Source organism: Streptopelia decaocto (genome assembly GCF_964273445.1).
Source record: "Streptopelia decaocto genome assembly, chromosome: 14".
In the NCBI taxonomy this organism is placed as follows: domain Eukaryota; kingdom Metazoa; phylum Chordata; class Aves; order Columbiformes; family Columbidae; genus Streptopelia; species Streptopelia decaocto.
Window position 1 is genome coordinate 8,077,283 of NC_138669.1, and position 19,354 is coordinate 8,096,636.

Sequence of the window (19,354 nt, forward strand, 5' to 3'; positions counted from 1 at the left end):
CCCCCTGTTCCCCTCATCACTAACAGTCACACAAAAATGCTAAGTATTTTACAAAGAAATGAGATGTGCCTTCTAGATAACGCAACATATTTGCAACTTCAGGCGCAGAGGCATTCGCAGCTACAAAGCTCCGCTAATGAGAGCAACCTCTTGCTTAGTGGGAATGTTAATCAATTAGACACGCAGAGCATTAATGATGTTTCTTTTGCCTAATTAGATTAGCAAAACATGGTTATAGCCACTTCTCTTCTTTTTCCCTTCCAGCTCTCCAGCTCATGCCTCCCGAGGAGCATCACCCATCTGGCTCTGGGATGCTACAGAGGGAGAGATTTCCCCAGACACCACTGAGGTGAGCAGAAGACTATTGTGGGATTGATGTGGGAAAATTTCTAGTTCTCCCTTCAGCTTTTCAATTTTTGAGGCTGAAGGCAGAGGTTTAGCAGCTCGTCAATCTGCTCTGGGCTGCAGGAGGGACCCCCCGAGCCCCAGCACCCCCAGAGCCAGAGCACGTGGTTCAGGTGAATCTCAATGGGGACCAGATGTTCCCCTGCTTCTTGAGCATTCACAGGGAACGTAAAACCCAACTGGGCATTCCCATGAGCCATCCCACGCTGAGCTACCAAGACCTTCATGATAATGATAATAACAAGGCTATGAAAAAATGAGATGAGGCTTATCTGGAAGAGAAGAGCATCATTTGATTCAGAGCTAGACAAGAAGCAGATAAGATGCAAGAAATGCTCACAAGTCCAGAAAAAATACTGACAAGGTGTGTGATCCCTGAAAAACACCGATAAGGTGTCCTAGTTCTTCATCAGTTTTCTTCCTGGTTGTCTGATTCCCGCAGATGCAGGTGACACACTGCTTAGTGCTCAGCTCCCCAGTGCAGAAAGAAAATGAAAGAAATATGCCTCAGTGGTTAATAAGAGAATATCCTTAGCATAGATCCAAATGAAGTGTTAAAAGGATTGCACTAAACCAAATCATCTTTCCAGTTTTCTCGTTGGGAATTATGGATTATTATGCAAAAAAAAAAAAAAAAAAAATAAAAAAAGAAAAAGCTTTAACATATTGTCAAAGAACGATTAACCACACATCAGAAAACCCAGAATGAATTTCTTTAGCAACTTGGGCCATTTCTCAGGAGAAGCGACTCTTCGGCATGGGACGCAGCAAGTCTTTAAAACCCAGTTAGATGGTAATTCCCACCTCTGTTGAGGAGTAAAGCTTTACCTGAGATTTCATTGCCTTTCAAAGCATTGCTCCACTTGAAAGAGATTTTGTATCTTTAAACCAGACTGCAAGAATAGTAAGAGATCAGATTTTTTCATATTAGTTTGAACCAGGACACATTAATGTCGAGCATTCATGTCTAGAGCTACAGTTTCTATAGTTACTAGTGCATTAGTGTTTCACTGAACTACTGCAGTATTAATTTTATAGCGGTTCTGCTTCCCCCTTACTAGAAGGGTAGGTCTGTAATGAGAGTTTTTGCAGGACTTATCCCACTGTATAAACTTCTAGGAGGTTTCTCAGGGCCCGGCATTAACTGACAGAACATTGGTAATGCAGCAAGCAAGATGTAATATAACTGAAATTTTTCATTTAACATGAAATTTAGTCTTCTGTGTGCCTCTAGGAAATTGGATGGAGGGTCCTCAGCCAGAGAAGAAATGCAGCACCTCATTCAAAGGAGCAGAATAGTCTCCTTTTCATCTTCTAAAATTGCTTTGTGCAGGTCAACATGAAAACTTGAGGGAAGACAAGAAAATCTTGGCATTTGTTCTGTTCCAGAGGGAATTATTTTGACCACAGAAAATACCAGCACATTCTTCCCCCTTGAAGTGTTGGATAGAAATCCCGTGCCATTCCCCCAGCAGAGCCACGGCTGCCCCACACATCTCCCATCACCATGTTTGCTGGGCTGGGTCTGCCCAGGTTGGTAAAACACACACACATTTCCTTTACTACACTACTCTTCTTTATTGCTACTTGGTTTTGAAGCAAGCCAGAGAAATTATTAATTATGAGCCTGATCCAGAGCCTACCAGACTCAATAAAAGGTTTTCTACTGAGTTCAGCTGGACCAGAGCACCCCGGGGTTATTGCTGTGCTCCAAAACAAGCATTCTGTGCAACCGCAGGAAAACACAGGTAGGCTTTGCTGTACAACGAAAACAAACATGGATCTCCTGTGGGGATGTAAAGATTTCATCCTCCTGTAATTCAATTATTTTTTTCAGTTCTGTTCCTCATACTGTGTCACTTAGTTGACTGCAGTCAATTCAATTTCTGTCTGAAGCAAGAGGAAAGTCAGATCAGAGAGGTCTAACACTGTATGGGCAGAATAACACTGCTTGGTCTTGGCTAGCCAAGGGAAAATCTTGCTATGGGGAGAAGCAGCAAAGAAATAATCTGTGAACCCCTCTTTGTGTTGTCCGAATTGCTCTGGTGTTGCATGTACCCCCCTGTCAGCTTGTGGCAAGGCAGAGATTTCTTCCCTCCTCTCCTATCAGCCTTTACACCCTTTTTTGCAACCCATATTTTCCAAAAAGTCCAGCAGCTCCACTGCCCAAAGTTTTACCAGTGATGAGGATGGAGCTGCACAGCACCAGTCTCTGACCTGGGTCATGCTCTGGGGCTGGGGGGTTGGTACCCCCTTAGTCCTTCACCCCCCAAACCCTCCTCAGTTTTGGTTTCCAGCTTAGACACAACACAACAATGATGGTGCACGAAGGTAAAGGGGGAACAGTACAGGTTACCCTCCAAAGAGAGGTAAATAACCTTTTAGAGTTAATCTTTTTAGGGTCTGGATGATGGAGCCATGCACCACAGAGAAGGGACAGTGCTGTTTGAGGAGGTGGATTTATCTTCCCCTCATGCAGAGTCAGGCTCAGGCTAACAGTGATTGCAACTATGGTATTGGGGGAAGAAGAAAATCAAGAAGGAAAAATATAAAGCAAGAAATTGTTTTTCCATTGACAGCTCAGAGCTCTCCATCCCTGCTTGGGAAGGCTTCAAATAAGAATTTACAAGCTTTTGTAAAAATAATACAGCTGGTCTGTTTGGACCCTCACCTGCTGCATCACTTTCTGATTACAAATAATATCTATTTTTCCCGGAAAAGATCTGTTTCTAGATGCTAAAAGCTTACGTTGGATCGATCTGGATCTTATAAAATATATTTGCCGTTTTGCTGGTGCAAATCTGGAATCCAGTGCCCTGCTCTGCCTTTTCTCCTTTCCATAAAGCAACAAGAATGCATCAACCAGCACAGCGATGCTGGGCCAAGCCCTGTCCTGCTGTCTCCATTGCCATCTAGTGGCACCGGGGCCACGGTCCCCACACAAAACCCGAGCGACCCACAGCGATGGGCTGAGGTCAGGAAAAGGTTCTTGATGCCCTGAAACAAAAGAAAAAGAAAAGAAAAGAAGGGGTTTCTTTCTTTTGATTAAAGCAAAACATGTTTGGTTGGTTTTGGTTTTGTTTATATATATATATATATATATATATATATTTCCTTCCTGAGTTATATTACCCTAACTGTAAAAAGTGGATTATCAGTATTTGCTCCTGTTCTTGCCTATGGCAAGGCCGAGGGGGCAGGGGAAGCCGAGGGGAGACATTGAGGCTCTTGTGCACACCCAGGTGTAGAAGAGGCCACAACAGCAGGAGCAGGGGAGGAAGCTCAGCAAAACCATCTGTGTATCACATTCAAAGCTTTTACTTGCTGTCATTTTAAAACCTCCAGGAAGCTTCCAAACAAGCTCCGCACTAGAGAAAAACAGCTCATTGACTGCCTGGGTTTTTGTCTAAAACAAATAATGTTCAGTTCTTCCCGCTTGGACTCCCTTCTGGGTGCCCATTTGTTTTTCTTCCCTGTGGCTTCTCCTCAATACCAACCAGCGTTTGTTTGTGTTCTTTAACAACATGAGTCACCCCTTAAGCAAACCATAGGTGACACAGGACTTTAACCTCGTTTGCGTAGTGTAGGTCTGGGGGAAACTGAGGCTGTTAAGGGTTGGTCTGCGAATGAAGGAGGGCAGTGAAGGTATTACCATCCCTCTTTAATTCTTCTTTCCCACCAACCAAAAATCTCATTTTGCCTCTAAAATCAATTATCCTCAGTCTCAGAAGGAGAAGGTAAGTCAGTAGGAGACATTGACCCACAGGGTCTCAATGTCACCCGCTGTCCCACCAGTCAGACGATGCTGCTCGCAGCTCCTGCATCCACGAGGGGCTTTGTTATCACCACGATTTAAGCACAAACCTAAATCCAAACGCTCCTCCTTGGAGGTACCACCATGACCTGTGGTGAAGCCTGGATTCCCATGGGGTGGCCCCATTCGCAGGTGGCACGGGCTGCCCCGGCAGCACAGATCCAGCCACCCTGTCGAGAAGAGCAGCTGGGACAGGGTGACAAAACAAACACACAAGTAACCTGTGAAATACTGGTTATATTTCTGTGTTTTTGTAGCAATATAATACTTCATATGAGACTGGGAAACATACTTTCAGATATTTTAAGTTACCTGTACCCCTGCATAACCTGTTTACAGAAAAGGAATGTTTTGTTGCTGCTTAGCTAAATCCATGACTTACCAGTCCCACAGCAGCATAATAAATGCCCAGAATCCCACCAGCTTTTCTTTTGCTCTGGAAATAACACACTCAGACAAAGCTCATTTTATAAGCACTAAAATTGCATTGCAATATTCATCTACACACCTCTTAAGAAAAACTTCTACCTTTCATAAGTACACCGTACACAAAGTATGTCCCCGAAATACATTCATGCATTTTCCCCACCCGAGATCCCTGCTTGTACCCAGGGTGTCTGTGTTCTGGGAAGGGCAATCGCTGTCTTGGAGACCAGCTCGTGTTTGCAGGTGGCTCCAAACCCAGCAGGAGGTTGTGGTGAAGCCTTTGGTGTCTGGGTGATGTTGGGGTTAACTCCTGCATCAGTGTGTCTAATCCTGCCTCCCTGGAAAAATGGGGCTCTTCTGCATGCTGTGCCCCAAAGCTGTTCAAGCAGTCAAAGCCACCCTCCATCTCACCCTGAGCACTTCTAGTTTTTCCAGTGGTTACTGGAGATGATCAAGAAGATAAAGGCTGAGAATTGCAGGCTTTGGAAAGGGGAAGGTCACTTCCTTTGGGCTGTGCTGGAATGGGATCTGTGTATGGAAGAAGCTGCTTTCTTGACCATCAACCTGAAGATGGACCACGCTCCCAGCACCACAATCCCTGTCTGCAATGGGAACACCTTCACCTCTGCTCTGATAGTTGGTCTTTTGCTAACGAAGGAGACAAATGCTCATCCTGTGTCTGCTTATGAAAGCAAAAATATACAAAATATACAAAACCATCTACAAAGTAATTCTAAGGAGCAGCTGGCACAATAGAAGTGTCAGTTTTGCAGCTCGGTAATGTGGGTCCCATCCCTAGGAAGGTGGTTTATATCTATACAGTGTAGACTTCAGGGGCCACAGCCTCCTGGAGCTGTACCTGATCTCGTGGCTGTGCAAATACAGGCAGACTAAGCACCAGCCGTACCTGATTTGGTGTGAGAGGATAGCCAGACATACACCCACCCAAATTCCACTTCTCACGCTCAGAAACGTCCCGGTCAATATTGCAAGTGCACATTCAAAGGTCCTTTTGGGAACACTGCCCTCTGTATTTGCAAGCAGGCCAGTTCCAAGTCAGCATCTTCTTTCCACAGGGCAGCCTGTCCTTAGGGTAAGCTAGCCCTTAAGCTAGCGGTCCAGAGACAAATTAAATTCATTCAGACTTGCCCATCTACCCAACTTCAATGTCTTTACAGAGCAACCGAAGAGAAGCATTGCATAGATCTGTATCTCATGTCTTCCCGCCCCCAACAAATAGCCAGAAGTTCAAGTTTTGCACAGTGCATTACAAAAGGCGTCACCTTTAAATAACGCAAGAAAAAAAATTGAAGTGTCACCATGATGTAAACCCTGCGATGGAATGAGGCAGTGAACGTACAATGCTCGGCAGCTCTTGGGGATGGCTGCCTGTAGTGTATCGATGAATTTGCCAGACAAATCTCCTCACAAACCCATCTCCCAGTGCACAGGAACGTGAATTTGCATAACTAGATAACCTGCTCCTGAACAAAAGGAGCGATGCCTTGTGTCGCAGGAAGAAGGAGGATACTGCCGGGGCTGTCTGCTTTGCATATGGTAGTTTAAGAGCCAGTCGTCCCCATTGCAATGCAAACCACAGGACAGCAGGGCTCTTCCCAGGCTTAGGAAGTCTCAACAGGAATTTTGCTACAGTTGGCTTCACAACTCAGATATTAGGGCCCAGATCTTCTGGTGGTTTACAACCCACATGTTCCATTGGAGTTACCGGTGCTTATTTCCATGAGTGGAGAATGCAGTCCTTGGTCCTTGCTTGTCACAGACAAAGAACAAAGCTACGGCAGCCCTTTCTTTAAATAAAATTAAATAATTGCATATGGCATCAGCACACAATTTTAAATGTGCTTCTGCTGTTAAGAAAATAGCAAGCACACCAGTGGTTAATTAAATTATTTCTCTTGAAGCAAAAAAAGTTATAATATTACTATTAATTTAAAACCCCCTAGGGACTGCATAACATCTTCTCATCATATTTTTGAGACTGAGAAAGTCAATTCAACATGTGCAGTGCTATATATGCTCTTCAGCCGACAATGAAGGTTTGTGTTCCTGGAGGTCACAGTTGCCATTTTCAGATGTATCCGAGCTGCCCGGAGCTGATTCTGTTGGTGGGGGTTTGTAGAGTAAACAGGCGACTATAAAGAAGGTTGTCCCAAGTACCTGCAGCCATGAAGACATCCTGTTACTCTCTACTCCCCCCAAAACCAGGCACCCAGCCCTCATTTGGGATGAGATTTGCTGACCAAGCTTTGGGGAGGGGATGATGCTGAAGGCCCAGCCTGGGCAGCAGAACCAGCACACAGAGCCAGAGAAGGCAAAAATCTGAATTTAGCCTATAGCAATGGGAAAGTGAGAATCTGGAAAGGTGTTGAGTCTCACACGGACACCTGGAGCACAGAGCTCTGTGGATCAACACCGCCTGAGGCATTTACTGGAAGGCTTTTGAAAGCCTCTTTGTCACAGCAACTGCTAAAATCTACTGTCCAGTGCAAGCAGTTGTTCGGGAGCATTAAAATGATGGTTTTCAGCTAATAAACAAGAAATACACAGCTAAGTTCTCTTATTCTCTAGCAGTGATCCGGGAATGGTTATTTACAGCCTGCCCATAATGCCATCCCTCATCCTCAATAACACGCTGCAGTTACATATTTTACTCTATTTCTAGCAAAAAATCACTTTTGTAACTGTAGAGAGAAAAGGAGACATTTCATATGGTGCAACAGAAGCTGTGAGCCTAGAAAGTAATAGGAATTTAAGAGAATGATGGTGTCTGGAGCACCATTACCTGGCAAGAAGCAAATGGAGCTTTTGCCGTCCCTGAGAACATTCATTGTGTGAAGGTCTAATGGGTTGCAGGGGGGGCAGATCAGGACAACCCAATTTTGTAAAATTCCCTCCCAGAGCAAAACACTGTCCCCTAAAGACCTGTCCCCTTCATCAGAGGGTGAAGTTCACAGGCAGCATCACCTTGTAGACCAGTCCAGCGATGAGGGTGTATCGACTCATGGCTGAGTTCCGGTAAACGTAGCAAGAACCTTGCTCACCACACTGGTCCTGCCAGAGCAGGCAGGATTTATCAATCATGGACCCAAAGGCAATGGGGCCAGGGATGCCTCCTGCAGGAAGAGAGAGTGGACCTTCAGTTTGGGCAGCCCCTATGCGTTGGCTTTGCAAGATGTGAGGTGTTTGCAGAAAAGCATCAGGCTCTTCTGCTGCTACTGTGATAAGCAAACTCATCCCACAACATCTACAGCTGTACCCAGAGCCACAAGGTACCCAAAATACACTGAATTTCAAGATCTGAGAGTTCAGTGGGTCTTTCAACCATCCTGACGTACATGTCAAGAGACAAGCACAGGAGCCTTCGATGCCCCTGCCCCTTTTTTCTTAAAATAAGGACATGTTTCCTGGACTTTGCTCTTCAACGCCAGCTGCGAACGTTACAGAATCCTTCATTTTCAGTTTGCAAACCATATGCAAATGGAATTAGGTTTTTCTGAATGACAACAAACAAGAAAAAACATCCTCCTTTCAACAGCATGTTTCTTACCCCCTCCTTTTCCAACCAAACTTGTTTTATTCTTAGGTAACAGCTTGGCACATGCTCCACAAAGCCAACAGACCATACCCATGCCCAAATTCACTCTGTTCCATACCTAGTGTTCGGACTACAATCCACTGGATCCCAAGCGCGAATGACCTTTGCCTGTCGGAGACACACCTGGGGAACAAAAGGAGATTGTTTAAAAACGCTACCAGGCTGCATGGCACTTCTCCGCCCCACAATGACATGTGCTTGGGTCCACCGTACTTTGGACCTCCAGCCCCTCTGGAGATCAAGGTTGACCCCAGTGCAGTGTCTCCCCACCACTGCTGCAAACTGGGACACAAACATGGGTGCCCAATGACAATGCTAAAATTTGCTTTCCCAGCTAGACAGAGCAGGGAATCAGTCCTGATGTCTCCAGGCTGTCAGTAACAAGGTGGTTCCCATCACACTGTCCCTATGGCTTGAGCCAGAAGGACAATGAGGTGGATTCTTGCAGTGCTGGTGGAGGATAAAGTGATCCTGTGCTTACCGCAGAGTGGCGGTCAGAGCAGGAATGCTGCTCAGGAAGGTGAAGAGGATCACCACGAACATGAAGAAGAGGAGCAGGGGCCTTTTGGCACAGGAAGAGGTGCATTTCCCTGCCTCTGCGTCGCCGGGGCTGGGCAGGAGGGTTTTCTCAATGCAGCTACACTCCTGATAGACCTGGGAAGGAAAGGCTGGTGGGTGCTTTGCCAAGGAGAGTGTGGTGACAGTCAAATTTTTAAAAAGAAAGAAATTCAAGGAGGGCAGAAACCAGCCGGTTTTTGTCCTGGAGGAGAGTGAAGCAGAAATCAAGCTGCATTGTTGACACACCTCTGTTTCAGAACAGGTTATTAAACGAGAGAAATTAACTTTGTCAGGCAGCCCTTGAATCCTAAATGTCATCATTACCCTTCTTAAGCCTTTGTCTATCTCTACAAGCAACATGCTGGAAGGATGAGGAGTTGCATCGTGTGCAGTGAAGACTCAAAATAAGCACTGTGACAGTGATTAGGTGCCTACCAAGTCCTTTATCTGTTTGGGTGATTTACCACAGATTTCAACACAGTTTGACCCAAAGTGAGACAAAACCAGTTGGACACACTGAGAGAGGCAAACAGAGTATCATCCCAGGTGGTGTCTGGGAGCATCCCTCCTGCACCGAGCTTTTACACTGATTTGCAGCAAAGCTCAAACCTGTGGACACTTTTGCAGAGCCAGCCAAATCACTCCAAAGATGTGTCACTGCCTCGTTAATATACAGTGCTGTCAGACATACCTTCTTGCCATTCCTGAGGTTTTTGGACACTCTTTTGCAGCCGGCATGGCAGGGAGAGTAATACATAATGTCATCGCTGCCGCAGACGGGGCTGTAGGTCTCCTGTAGGCAGTGACAGTCAGCGTTGCAGGCGGCTGTCAGGTTGAGGTGGCCACCAGGCAAAGCACTAAGGAAAACATGGGAGGGGTCAGTGGAGAGACACTGAACAAAATTTTCCAGAAGGAAATGGGTAGAGCAAGAGGATGAGCAGGGGGGACAGCAGGACATGTGGTGGATCCCCAAGTAGCATAAAGCCAGATGTGGGAAGTTTTTAATCTCACCCAATTTTAACCATGAACAGGAATCGTACCCTGGAGCTGTCTCTTTGCAACAGCTACCAAAGGAGTTTAAGTGACCAGCTCATAGGGAGACACCTCCACTTGGAGAGGAGATTCCCACTTTCAGTCCAATTTATCCCACTGGATAGAGATGGGGGATCCTGTGAGGGCAACTGAAGAGTGGAGCATCTCACACTCAGGCAGTGCTCATATCCTCTCCCTTCATAATGGGGGAGCCTCTTCCACAAACTCCAACTAGGTGCAAAAATTAGGACATTTATATTCTGAGTCTCAGCCTCAGTATCTGTCTCTAAGACTGACTGCATATCATCTTCCATCCCCAACACATTCACACATGACTACCACCAGCACCATGTATTTGGAGTTATCCTTCTATTCTGACCAGGGCCATGCAGCACAAGACATATGGGATGATTGTTATTACCTTCCCTCATACGTCTGAGTTACTCCTGCCATCGGCATGTTAGGGCAGTGAATAAAAAAAATGAATATAGCCAGCAGACTTGACACTGTGCAAAGTAAACATAATTTGATGATTCCTGAACAGCGGAGTTTAAATTTATTCACGAGGAATCCTCCCAGGAATGTGCCTCCCCCTCCGGCTGGCACAACTAGATAACCTGAAAAAAAAAAGGGAAAAATAAAACATAAGCAAGTTTAGAAATGTCAGCAAGGAGTTTTCGTGTCTGAACACATTCACTGCAGCATGTCTGCATGAGAATAATCCCTTGGTTGCCATGTGGACTTTGCTACAGGAGGTGGTGCTCTGTAACACCTTGGGTAACATGGCATGAGCCTGGTCAGGAAGCTTTTCCTATCCAGAGATCTTAAAACAGACTCTTTAATGAGCACATCATGAGTATCGATGCCTGTGGGACACCACTTCTTCAGTCTATAATATGGGAATTAAATGAGAATCTTCCCAGTTTGGGGATGCTGACGAAATACATCCCCCAGTTCCAGACATCCCTCATTAGAAGAGATGTTTAGTTAATGTTTCCTGGTAATGCACTAAAAGGAATAGACCACAATTATTTTGCCTTCCTCTAGAGGGTAACAGATGGCTACAGAAGTGACACGTTTCTTCTTGATGTCAGCAGACACAGCTCTGAAAACGCACTTGGTGCAGATGTGCTGATGCGAAATGATCCTAATACCTGAAAACAATAACCACTCTGTAAATGAACTGCAAAGCTTTTTTGTCTCCTTTCTAAATGAGCTACAGTGCTCTTGTATTTGTAGGCAAAATGGGAAAACATTGCAAAAAAAACTGGTTTCCTTACCAAAAAAGGTAGCGGCTTCAGAGGCACTTAAACTAAACTGAGACTCCAGGAACTTGGGTCCAAACGTGGACATCCCAGCAATGAGGGTGGCTTCGGTCGCTCCCGCTAAGCAGAGGAAGATGAAGGTGGGGTTCTTCAGAAGCAACAGGACTGATCTGGGAAGGACAAATACACTGGAATTGAACCACTGTGGCATATTTTGATTGTGGGTCTGTCCTGTCAAGTCAGAAGGACCACGTGTTAGATGAGGCAGCATCCCATCATGCTGCATCTCTTTGAAAGAAAAAAAGCAAAAGGAGGTAATTGGGGTTTGAAAGAGCAGTGAGCTCCAACACTTGGGCTTATTGAGCCCTGCCAGCCTGCACAGTGTAGATGCTGGTGCTTTGTGGAGATGGTCTCCATTGCAGGAGGGGATCAACAAGTTTGCCCTCAAACTGTGCTCTAATATATAATGTCTCTCATATGCCAGCTTGATCTGGCTCTTGCTCCTACTGGGAATTGTTCTATCTTCATTCCTAAATGGCACAATACTGAAAGGACTCTACTTCTCACCAAATCGCAATGATTTCAAGGTTTTATTAGTCCCTGATGGCAGCTATCTTGGGAATTCTGTCTCAACCAAGATCAGGGAACAATGTTGTGTTACATCCTCAAGCATGCACATGCTACTCAGGGGCACCATGTCCTCGTGAGAATAACAATCTCTGATAACTGTGGGTGTTTTGCAGCTCAGGGGAAATACCAAGCAAGCCTTTCTATATGGACGAAACACCTCCAAGACACCTTATATCTCACTGGAAAACATAAAGCAATCTTTCTCTCTCAATTTAAGCAGTTTTACTTTAAGCTTGATGTACAAGTTGAGCAAATACATTTTATTTTCAACCCACCGGTATTTAGTAGAGAGCCATAGATATGCCTGAAAAATTGCCATGTGTCATTTATATGCAGAAAGATGATCCAGCAACAATTCCATCTCTGAGACACAGAAACACCCTCAGGCACATGGAATGGTCTCAATTATCTTTCGCTATCTCGGATATTGGACTAAGAGCGTTGACACTGCTTTGCAGGGAGTGTTTTGTAACAAGCCTGAAATTCTGCTGCCTGAGTTTCCCCAAGCCTGGCCTGACCCAGTCCCACAGATCATCCCATTTCTGAGATAGGCGCAAACCCATCATCCCGCAGCGATGGCAGCGACAAGGATGCCAGGAGATGCTCGCTGAAATAAAAGGCACAGCCACTTACCACCTACTGCTTTGAAATCAGAGAAAACCTACTGTATTAAATGGAGTGAGAGATGTGCTGAGGCTCAGCACCAGATTTACACAATTTTACCCACAGAAAGTGGATAATTTCATTATACCAAAACAAAGAAGCTGAAAGAGAGAAATACCACGGATTCTTACACCTCGATTACAGTGGGCTTTATATAAATCATTGTCTAGCTGTTGGGATTAGTTTAATTTACTAAACTATTTTCCAGGAATGATCTTTTTGACTGTGCTTTATTTGGAAGCACAAAGCCTAATACCTTAGTGAGAAAACACTTGTCGATCTTGTGGCTGATGGAGAAAATGTACAGTGCCTTCAACTATTTACAGTTCAAGAGAAAAGAGAGGAATTGTCTCCTGGCACCGGTGTGATTTTGTGCCTGTTGGCCAAAGGCAACAGGTTAGACTTGCAGGTAGGAAAATGTAGAGGAACTCTTTTCAGTGCTAAGAGTAAGAACTTACTCATGTAATTTAATATCTGTTTGTAGACAGAAGATGTACTTGTGAGGAGCTACAGCATATAAAACCTTACCAAAGTGAACAGGGACCTCTTCACTGCTATCAGTAGGGCTTCAAACACACCAAAAAACCACTTAACTCTTGAACAGTCTTGGCTGCCCTCAGTTCTTGCAGCCAAAGGGATTTTCAGGAGGCTCAGCACTGCCAAGAGAAGAATCCCACCATCTATAAAAGCCTGACCCTGCGAGTCTTTACTGATATGGACACACACAGGTGCTGTGTCCTCACGTAGTCGTCCTGCAACAGAGTCCAGCCACAAGCTAATGAGTCAATAACAATAGACAGATATTTATGCAATCCTAGAGCATGTGAACGGGCACTTTTCCAGCACATAAAAATGACACATACTGTCAACACCACCAAGGGAACAGGGGGCAGCACATATGTCCTGCAGGAATGTAAACCAGCCTCCCTTTGTATAAAGTAGTAAAGCCACGGGACAAACTGAAGCCCCATCCTGCCAACTAATCTAAGAGGGATGAGTGAATTATTGCCTGTGGCTTCTCATATAAAAGATCAGGGCCTGACAGACCAGTGAGAGATCCCCACAAACTCTGTCCTGTAGCTCACTAGGACAAAACCTCCTCTCCTGGCACAGCTCTATATGTCTTCTGTTTGAATCCCTCTGCACTGACAGCAGGGGTTATTTCATGAGACCAATCATATGGAACCAGAGAATGGAAAATGCTATTTTATCAGGCCTTTTCAACCCAAGAAGTCTCTTCAGGGCAGAGGATTAAGCTGTACTGGCCACATTCCTGTAAGCTCCTGCTCTTAGGCAGCACTGTGAATAGAGCAATTCATTAAGCTCGCTTAGAAAGGACCTGACAGCACAGACTAGTATTTTATTTCATCAGTATTTCTGCTTATCTTATTGAGAATTAGTGTCTGTACTGTGAGAAAATGTGTAGCACTCAATCCCTTACTAAACCAAAAGCAACAGTGTCCTCTGGCCTCGCTCTCCAGCCTGGCCCACGTGTCCCCAGGAGCCGCACACACAGATGGGATCTCCTCTTTAATGCAAGTTTCCAGAATAGCAACCCTTTAAGGCACTTCCCTTTTATTAATCAAAAGCAGAGAACACCAAAGTCTATCAGGCTTTTGCTTCCAAACAAAAACCACACTAAGGTCTGGACTGATTTGAATTATCTGATAGGAGTAGCCCACCTTTGGGTATTTGTTCTTCAGAAACAAGGGGTGAAAGAAGATGGTCCTCGAGGAGGACTGTATCCATACCTGCTGTCAGACCCCTGTTCCTGAGGAACAGTGAGAACTTTGTTCCACAGAAGCAAGAAAAGCATCAACCACTGAATTTCCTCCATCTCTGCTACCCTGTTTGTGTTGGTTTTAGTCATAGCCTTATCATTATTTAAATGAAGGGTTTGATTTTAATTTCCGTGCAGAGATTAAGCCGTGACCTCGGAAAATGGCACCCAGTCAAGAATGCCATTTAATAACAGTATTGAAATCTATTCAATGTAATATTCTTCATAAAACCGCCTTAACCCCTGGTAAACTTCCTAAGAAATCTCCAAGAATTTCAGACCAGTGTGTAATGTCACGTTGACACAGCACAGAGCGGTTGTTGCTGAAAAGCCCATCTTGAGCACCTGCTTCAGCCCTTCTCTGCGGCACGACGGCAAACGCCACAACTAAAGTTCAGAAGTAATTGCTGGCAGTGGCACAGGGTTTGGCAATACTGAGTGTTTGCCTTTGTGTGGGGCTGCCATCTCACATGGATGCAAACTCCTCCCTAAGAACAGTCACAAGAAAAATGAAAAAAAAAGAAAAATCCCCTTATTGACTGCAAGCTCTGAAAGGAATCGATAGGCAGATATCTCTGCAACATCCACAGCTTGCACACCAGCTAAATAAAGCTGTAAATAAAGCAGTACCTCTCCCCTTGCCCTCATTCTAGAATCATAAAATCATTTAGGTTGGAAAGGACCTTTAAGATCATCGAGTCCAACCACCAACATCATTGTCAAGTTCACCTCTACACCATGTCCTCAAGTAGCACATTTACATGTCTTTTAAACATCTCCAGGGATGGTGACTCCAGTGCTTCCCTGGGCAGCCTGTTCCAATGCCCAACAACCCTTTCTTTGAAGAGATTTTTCCTTATACCCAATCTAAACCTCCACGGGTGCAACTTGAGGCCATTTAAACACAACTCAACACACACAAAATATAAATCATAAAATATTTCAAAGATCCATAGCAAATGTTTCCAGGATAAAGGGCCACATTTTATTTTGGTCACTCACATGTTCCCACCCAGGATCCCTTTAAACCATTTCCTAACCAAACCTCCTTTGGTACCAGTGTCTTTACTCACAGCACAGAGCCAAGCAGTGGCCCTGTGATTAAACACATTGCTGTGTCACTGCTTTGCCAGAGAGATAGGAAATAGTAACACAGAAACGGTTGCTGGAAAATGCAAAAGTAGAATAAAAGAGAAAAGGAACTGAAAGCTACAGTGCAGGATATCTTGTTCCCTGGAACTGGAACAGAGCTATCAGAGTCAAGGTTTTGTTTACTCTCTTTTCTCAATAAAGGACAGAACATGGACTTAACACAAACGAAAACAGAGGAAAGGAAGAAAAGCCCCAAGGGGACTGAGAGGAGAGGATGTTGGAAAACACCCAACTGGGCCAGGTGAAGCCAGAGACAAGAAAACAGGTAGAAATGATGCTGCTGAGGAGAGAGAATGAGACCACAACGCCTGAGCATCTATCACCTCAAGGCTGGCTCCCTCAACCCCATGCATTGGGTGGATTTCTCACCGAGGCAGATCTTTAACTGTTTTCCCAAAGTCCGGATCTGATGCTTTCTTATGGCTCCCGTCCTTTAGCTGATGAGCCTCTGACACCCTCATAACAATATATCGCTGGGATCCTGAAAACAAAAGGCACATGGGAACAAGGAGCATGTGAGACACAGGATGCAGATGCAACCAAAATGGTGGATTTGCAGGGGGAAAATACAACGTGACATCCTCCCTCTGCCAACGCCTGCAAGGGAGGAGCAGGGAAACAGGCAGCTGGAAAGCCACAGGGGTGAAATCCATGTAGGAATTAAAATTTAAACACTGGAAGCTCTTCCTCTGCCCCGTGTCCTCAGCTACAGGCGTGCAGAAGGATGCAAACCCCAAGGTGAGCCCCAAAGCAGCCCAAATTCTCTCGGGCCGTGTACCTGGGAGGCGCTGGGGGTACCCCAGGATGGGGATGGAGATGAGGAGGGAGGCAGCTCCGGCCCCCAGGAAGCCAATCCACCATGCCCCCACCCACAGCGTGTTCTCCGGGGCGATGTCAATCCTGTAAGAAATGAAGCCGAAAGGACACAGGGAGAGAGGTGGTGGTTTGGAGCGGAGCAGGACAGCTTGGCATGTCTTTTGCTGAAGCTGGCAGGGGCTGGGGGCCACATTGGGACATCAGCGAAGGAAACGGGGCTCTGGTGTCTCCCATGGTGATCTGCTGGGGATGCCATGTCCATCATCCCTCCTGCCACACCACAGCACTGCCTGCCTTATCAGAGAGCATAACACTTAACAAGCTCCAGAAACTACATCCTTTAGTTCTTCTCTAATCTCTAGCTCGCACATTCACCTCTCCCCATTTCATTTGTTCTTTGGGGCTTGCTATGATCCTTATTCCACCTAAGAGCCAACCTTTGCAAGAAAACTGGTAGAAACAATTCATTCCACTCCCTGGAAAGTCACTCCCCCTTCCTAACCCATTTATCTGCCAAAGAGCCTGTAAGGAGATAAGAATAAATCACAAATACACAGAAGCAAGGAAGGACTAAAGCATCCCGGCTGGATTACCAGGAGGACGAGCAGCACTGCTGGCAGCGTTGCCTCATGAGGGAAGTCATTCAGAAAATTCACCTGCTGCTCGCAGCCTCGTTAGCGCAGGCAGTGCAGCGTGAGGAAGGATTTAAGCTGACAGGTTTGTCAGCAATTTTCTTCCAGCAGCAGCACTAATGCAAACCACCCTTCCAGCCTCTGCACTCCTGCAGAAACACGGCTGAACTCCACGGGCATGTTTCCACCCAGCCACCAGGTCATTTCTCCAGATTGTTATTATTGGTTTTTTACCCCAAAGGAAACGTATAGCATAAAGGAAAAGGAACAAGATTATTTTTTTAACGACTTACTCTCTGCCAATTTCAGTATAAATATTTAGAAACATTCCTCCTACCAGATAACCCGCTGCAGGCCCAAGGATTGCAGCAGTGTAGAAAACAGCTGAAAGGGAAGACAAGCGGTGTTAGATAAATGGCAGGATTTCAGCCAGGGATGCTGCGGAGCATCACTGGTACTCAGCATCCCCCACCCCACCGCAGCCAGATTCCTTCCTGGATATGGGATGCTCAACCCTCGCACCCCTTGCCCTAAGCCACTGAGAAACAAAGCCAGACAGTTTTAATGAGGGAAACATTTTCATCCAGCCTGGGAATTTTTATAGCACAGGGCAGGTAAAATTGGTTCAGTGGAAAACCATATTTAGGTAGTTACTGTTTTATGCTTTAGCAGGGATGTAGCTGAGCCCACTGCTGGTGTGATGAGCAGCAGAGTTGTCTCCCCACTGACAACACACAATGTCTACACTAAACGTGGCATCACAAGCACTTCTTTTGGTTCACTGCTGTGCAGAGATCGTCAACTTACTGATAATCTCCTTGTGATCTTCTCTCCCTGCACAGCCTTCTGATTCAACAGTATGGGCAGACTGCTAAATTTTGAAATTGCTACAGGGTCAGCACTTTCAGCAATTTCACCCAACAGGACTGTAAGCATTTAGCAATTGCTGTGTGATCAGCAATACAGAGCAGAGGAGTGAAATGAACCTCTTCTCTTGGCTGTGCTTTGCACCAGCAGCATCTGAGCAGCTCTCCCCAGCCAGCCCCGTGCCGGGAGCAGGAGGCACCTTCTGATCTGCAGGGCGTGCACTGCAGGAGTGAAAATACCCAGCTGCACTTACAGTTCCTGTCTGTAAATAATCAAAATCACCCCAGCAGCTGCCACTTCCCTGTGATTACCACCTCGCCCATCATCGGGAACAAAAGACTGGGAGGACTTCTTTGTGAAACTGTTCAATGGGGGCCGTTCAGTGCCAAGGCAGCTGGACCGGCTCTCCCTCCCATCGCCCAGCTGCCCCCCCACCCCGGCTCAACTCACCAATGTACACAGGGGAGTAGTTAGTCTTGACGTTTTCATCTAAATAGGTGACGCCGAGCGTGTAGAGCGGCGTGGCTCCCATCCCATGCAGGAACTGCCCCAGCATGAAGACAAACCTGTAACTGGAGAGGCTGGAGGCAGCCTGGGCACAGGGCAGGCTCTGGTTCCCTCCGCACACCCCCACCTCTGCCGCCGAACGCGCCTCGTACCGGCCTGTGGTGAAGTGGGGCAAGGCAAAGAGCAGGGAGCCTAAGCCCATGACTAGCACGCCCCAACCCAGCCAGCGCGGTTTGTGGCCGTTCCCCCCAAAATAGCTGACAAAAGTCAAGCAGACGCAGGCGGCGATGTCGTAGGAGCTGGCGATCAGCCCGCTCTGGTAGCTGCGGAGGTCGAAGCGTCGCTCGATGGAGGTGATGACCGTGTTGATGAAGCCGTTCACTGTCATGCCTTGCAGGAAGGAGGCCACGCAGAGGAAGAACAAGACGCCCTTGGAGGTGTTGAAGAGCTGTAAGCACCCAGGGGTGAATCCCCCCCAGCCACATGCCAGTTCCTCCCCTTCGGCCGACACGTATTTAATCCCTTCGCGGAACTGGGGCTCCTCCTCTCCCGGGGTGGTGGAGCAGAGGGGTTTGGCACACGAGTCAGAGGGGCTGGGGACACTGGAGGATGCGGTGCCATTGCTCAAGGGGGTGCCGCAGGTCTGGCCGGCATCACCGAGAGGAGGAGAAGGGCGGGAGAAGTCAAGTGTCTGAGCAAAACAAAAGCCATTTTCTCCAGTTGAATTCTGGGGCATTGCCATGAAGGGGAACACAAGAGTCAAGTGGCAGGTTGAGGTGGTGTTGGTGGCTGAGGTGGCTTCGTGGGGTAGCGAGGACCTGCCTGCCTGGGAGATGCAATTTTGGGCGCTTACATCAGCAGAGTGATGGCGAGAAGGTCTGAGCCAGAACCATTCTGTCTCATCTGTGAAGAGAGAATTTTTACACATGCCTTTATATCAGACCTTTCTTTCTTTTTTTTTTTTTTTTGGTTTTGTTTTGTTTTACTAAGTATTAGCATTTCACTGCACAGTTCGCTGGATGTGTGCCCTCCGCCATGGGGGGGTCTTTGTACCCCAGGTATTGGGGCACCATTAACAACACAGAAAAGAACAAAACATTCAAGACCATTAAAAAAAAAAAGTCAAGTCTAAAGGCAGTATCTGTACCAGCTGAAGCCCCTTATCCCTCCTCTAAGAGCCCCTGGCTAGAT

At 46.3% G+C, this 19,354-nt stretch overlaps 1 protein-coding gene across 1 annotated transcript; it reads right to left on the reverse strand.

Annotated features, from left to right (window-relative positions):
- Positions 1-4,441: 4,441 nt before the first annotated feature.
- Positions 4,442-19,055, reverse strand: SLCO4A1 (solute carrier organic anion transporter family member 4A1). The gene is made up of 11 exons (XM_082065522.1): positions 18,107-19,055; positions 17,083-17,173; positions 16,120-16,241; positions 15,711-15,822; positions 11,132-11,286; positions 10,273-10,468; positions 9,511-9,676; positions 8,743-8,915; positions 8,320-8,384; positions 7,631-7,779; positions 4,442-6,823 (listed from the first exon to the last, which is right to left on the reverse strand). Exons 1-11 carry the CDS (start codon positions 18,903-18,905, stop codon positions 6,674-6,676), a joined length of 2,178 nt encoding a protein of 725 aa, XP_081921648.1. The 5' UTR covers positions 18,906-19,055; the 3' UTR covers positions 4,442-6,673.
- Positions 19,056-19,354: the final 299 nt, after the last annotated feature.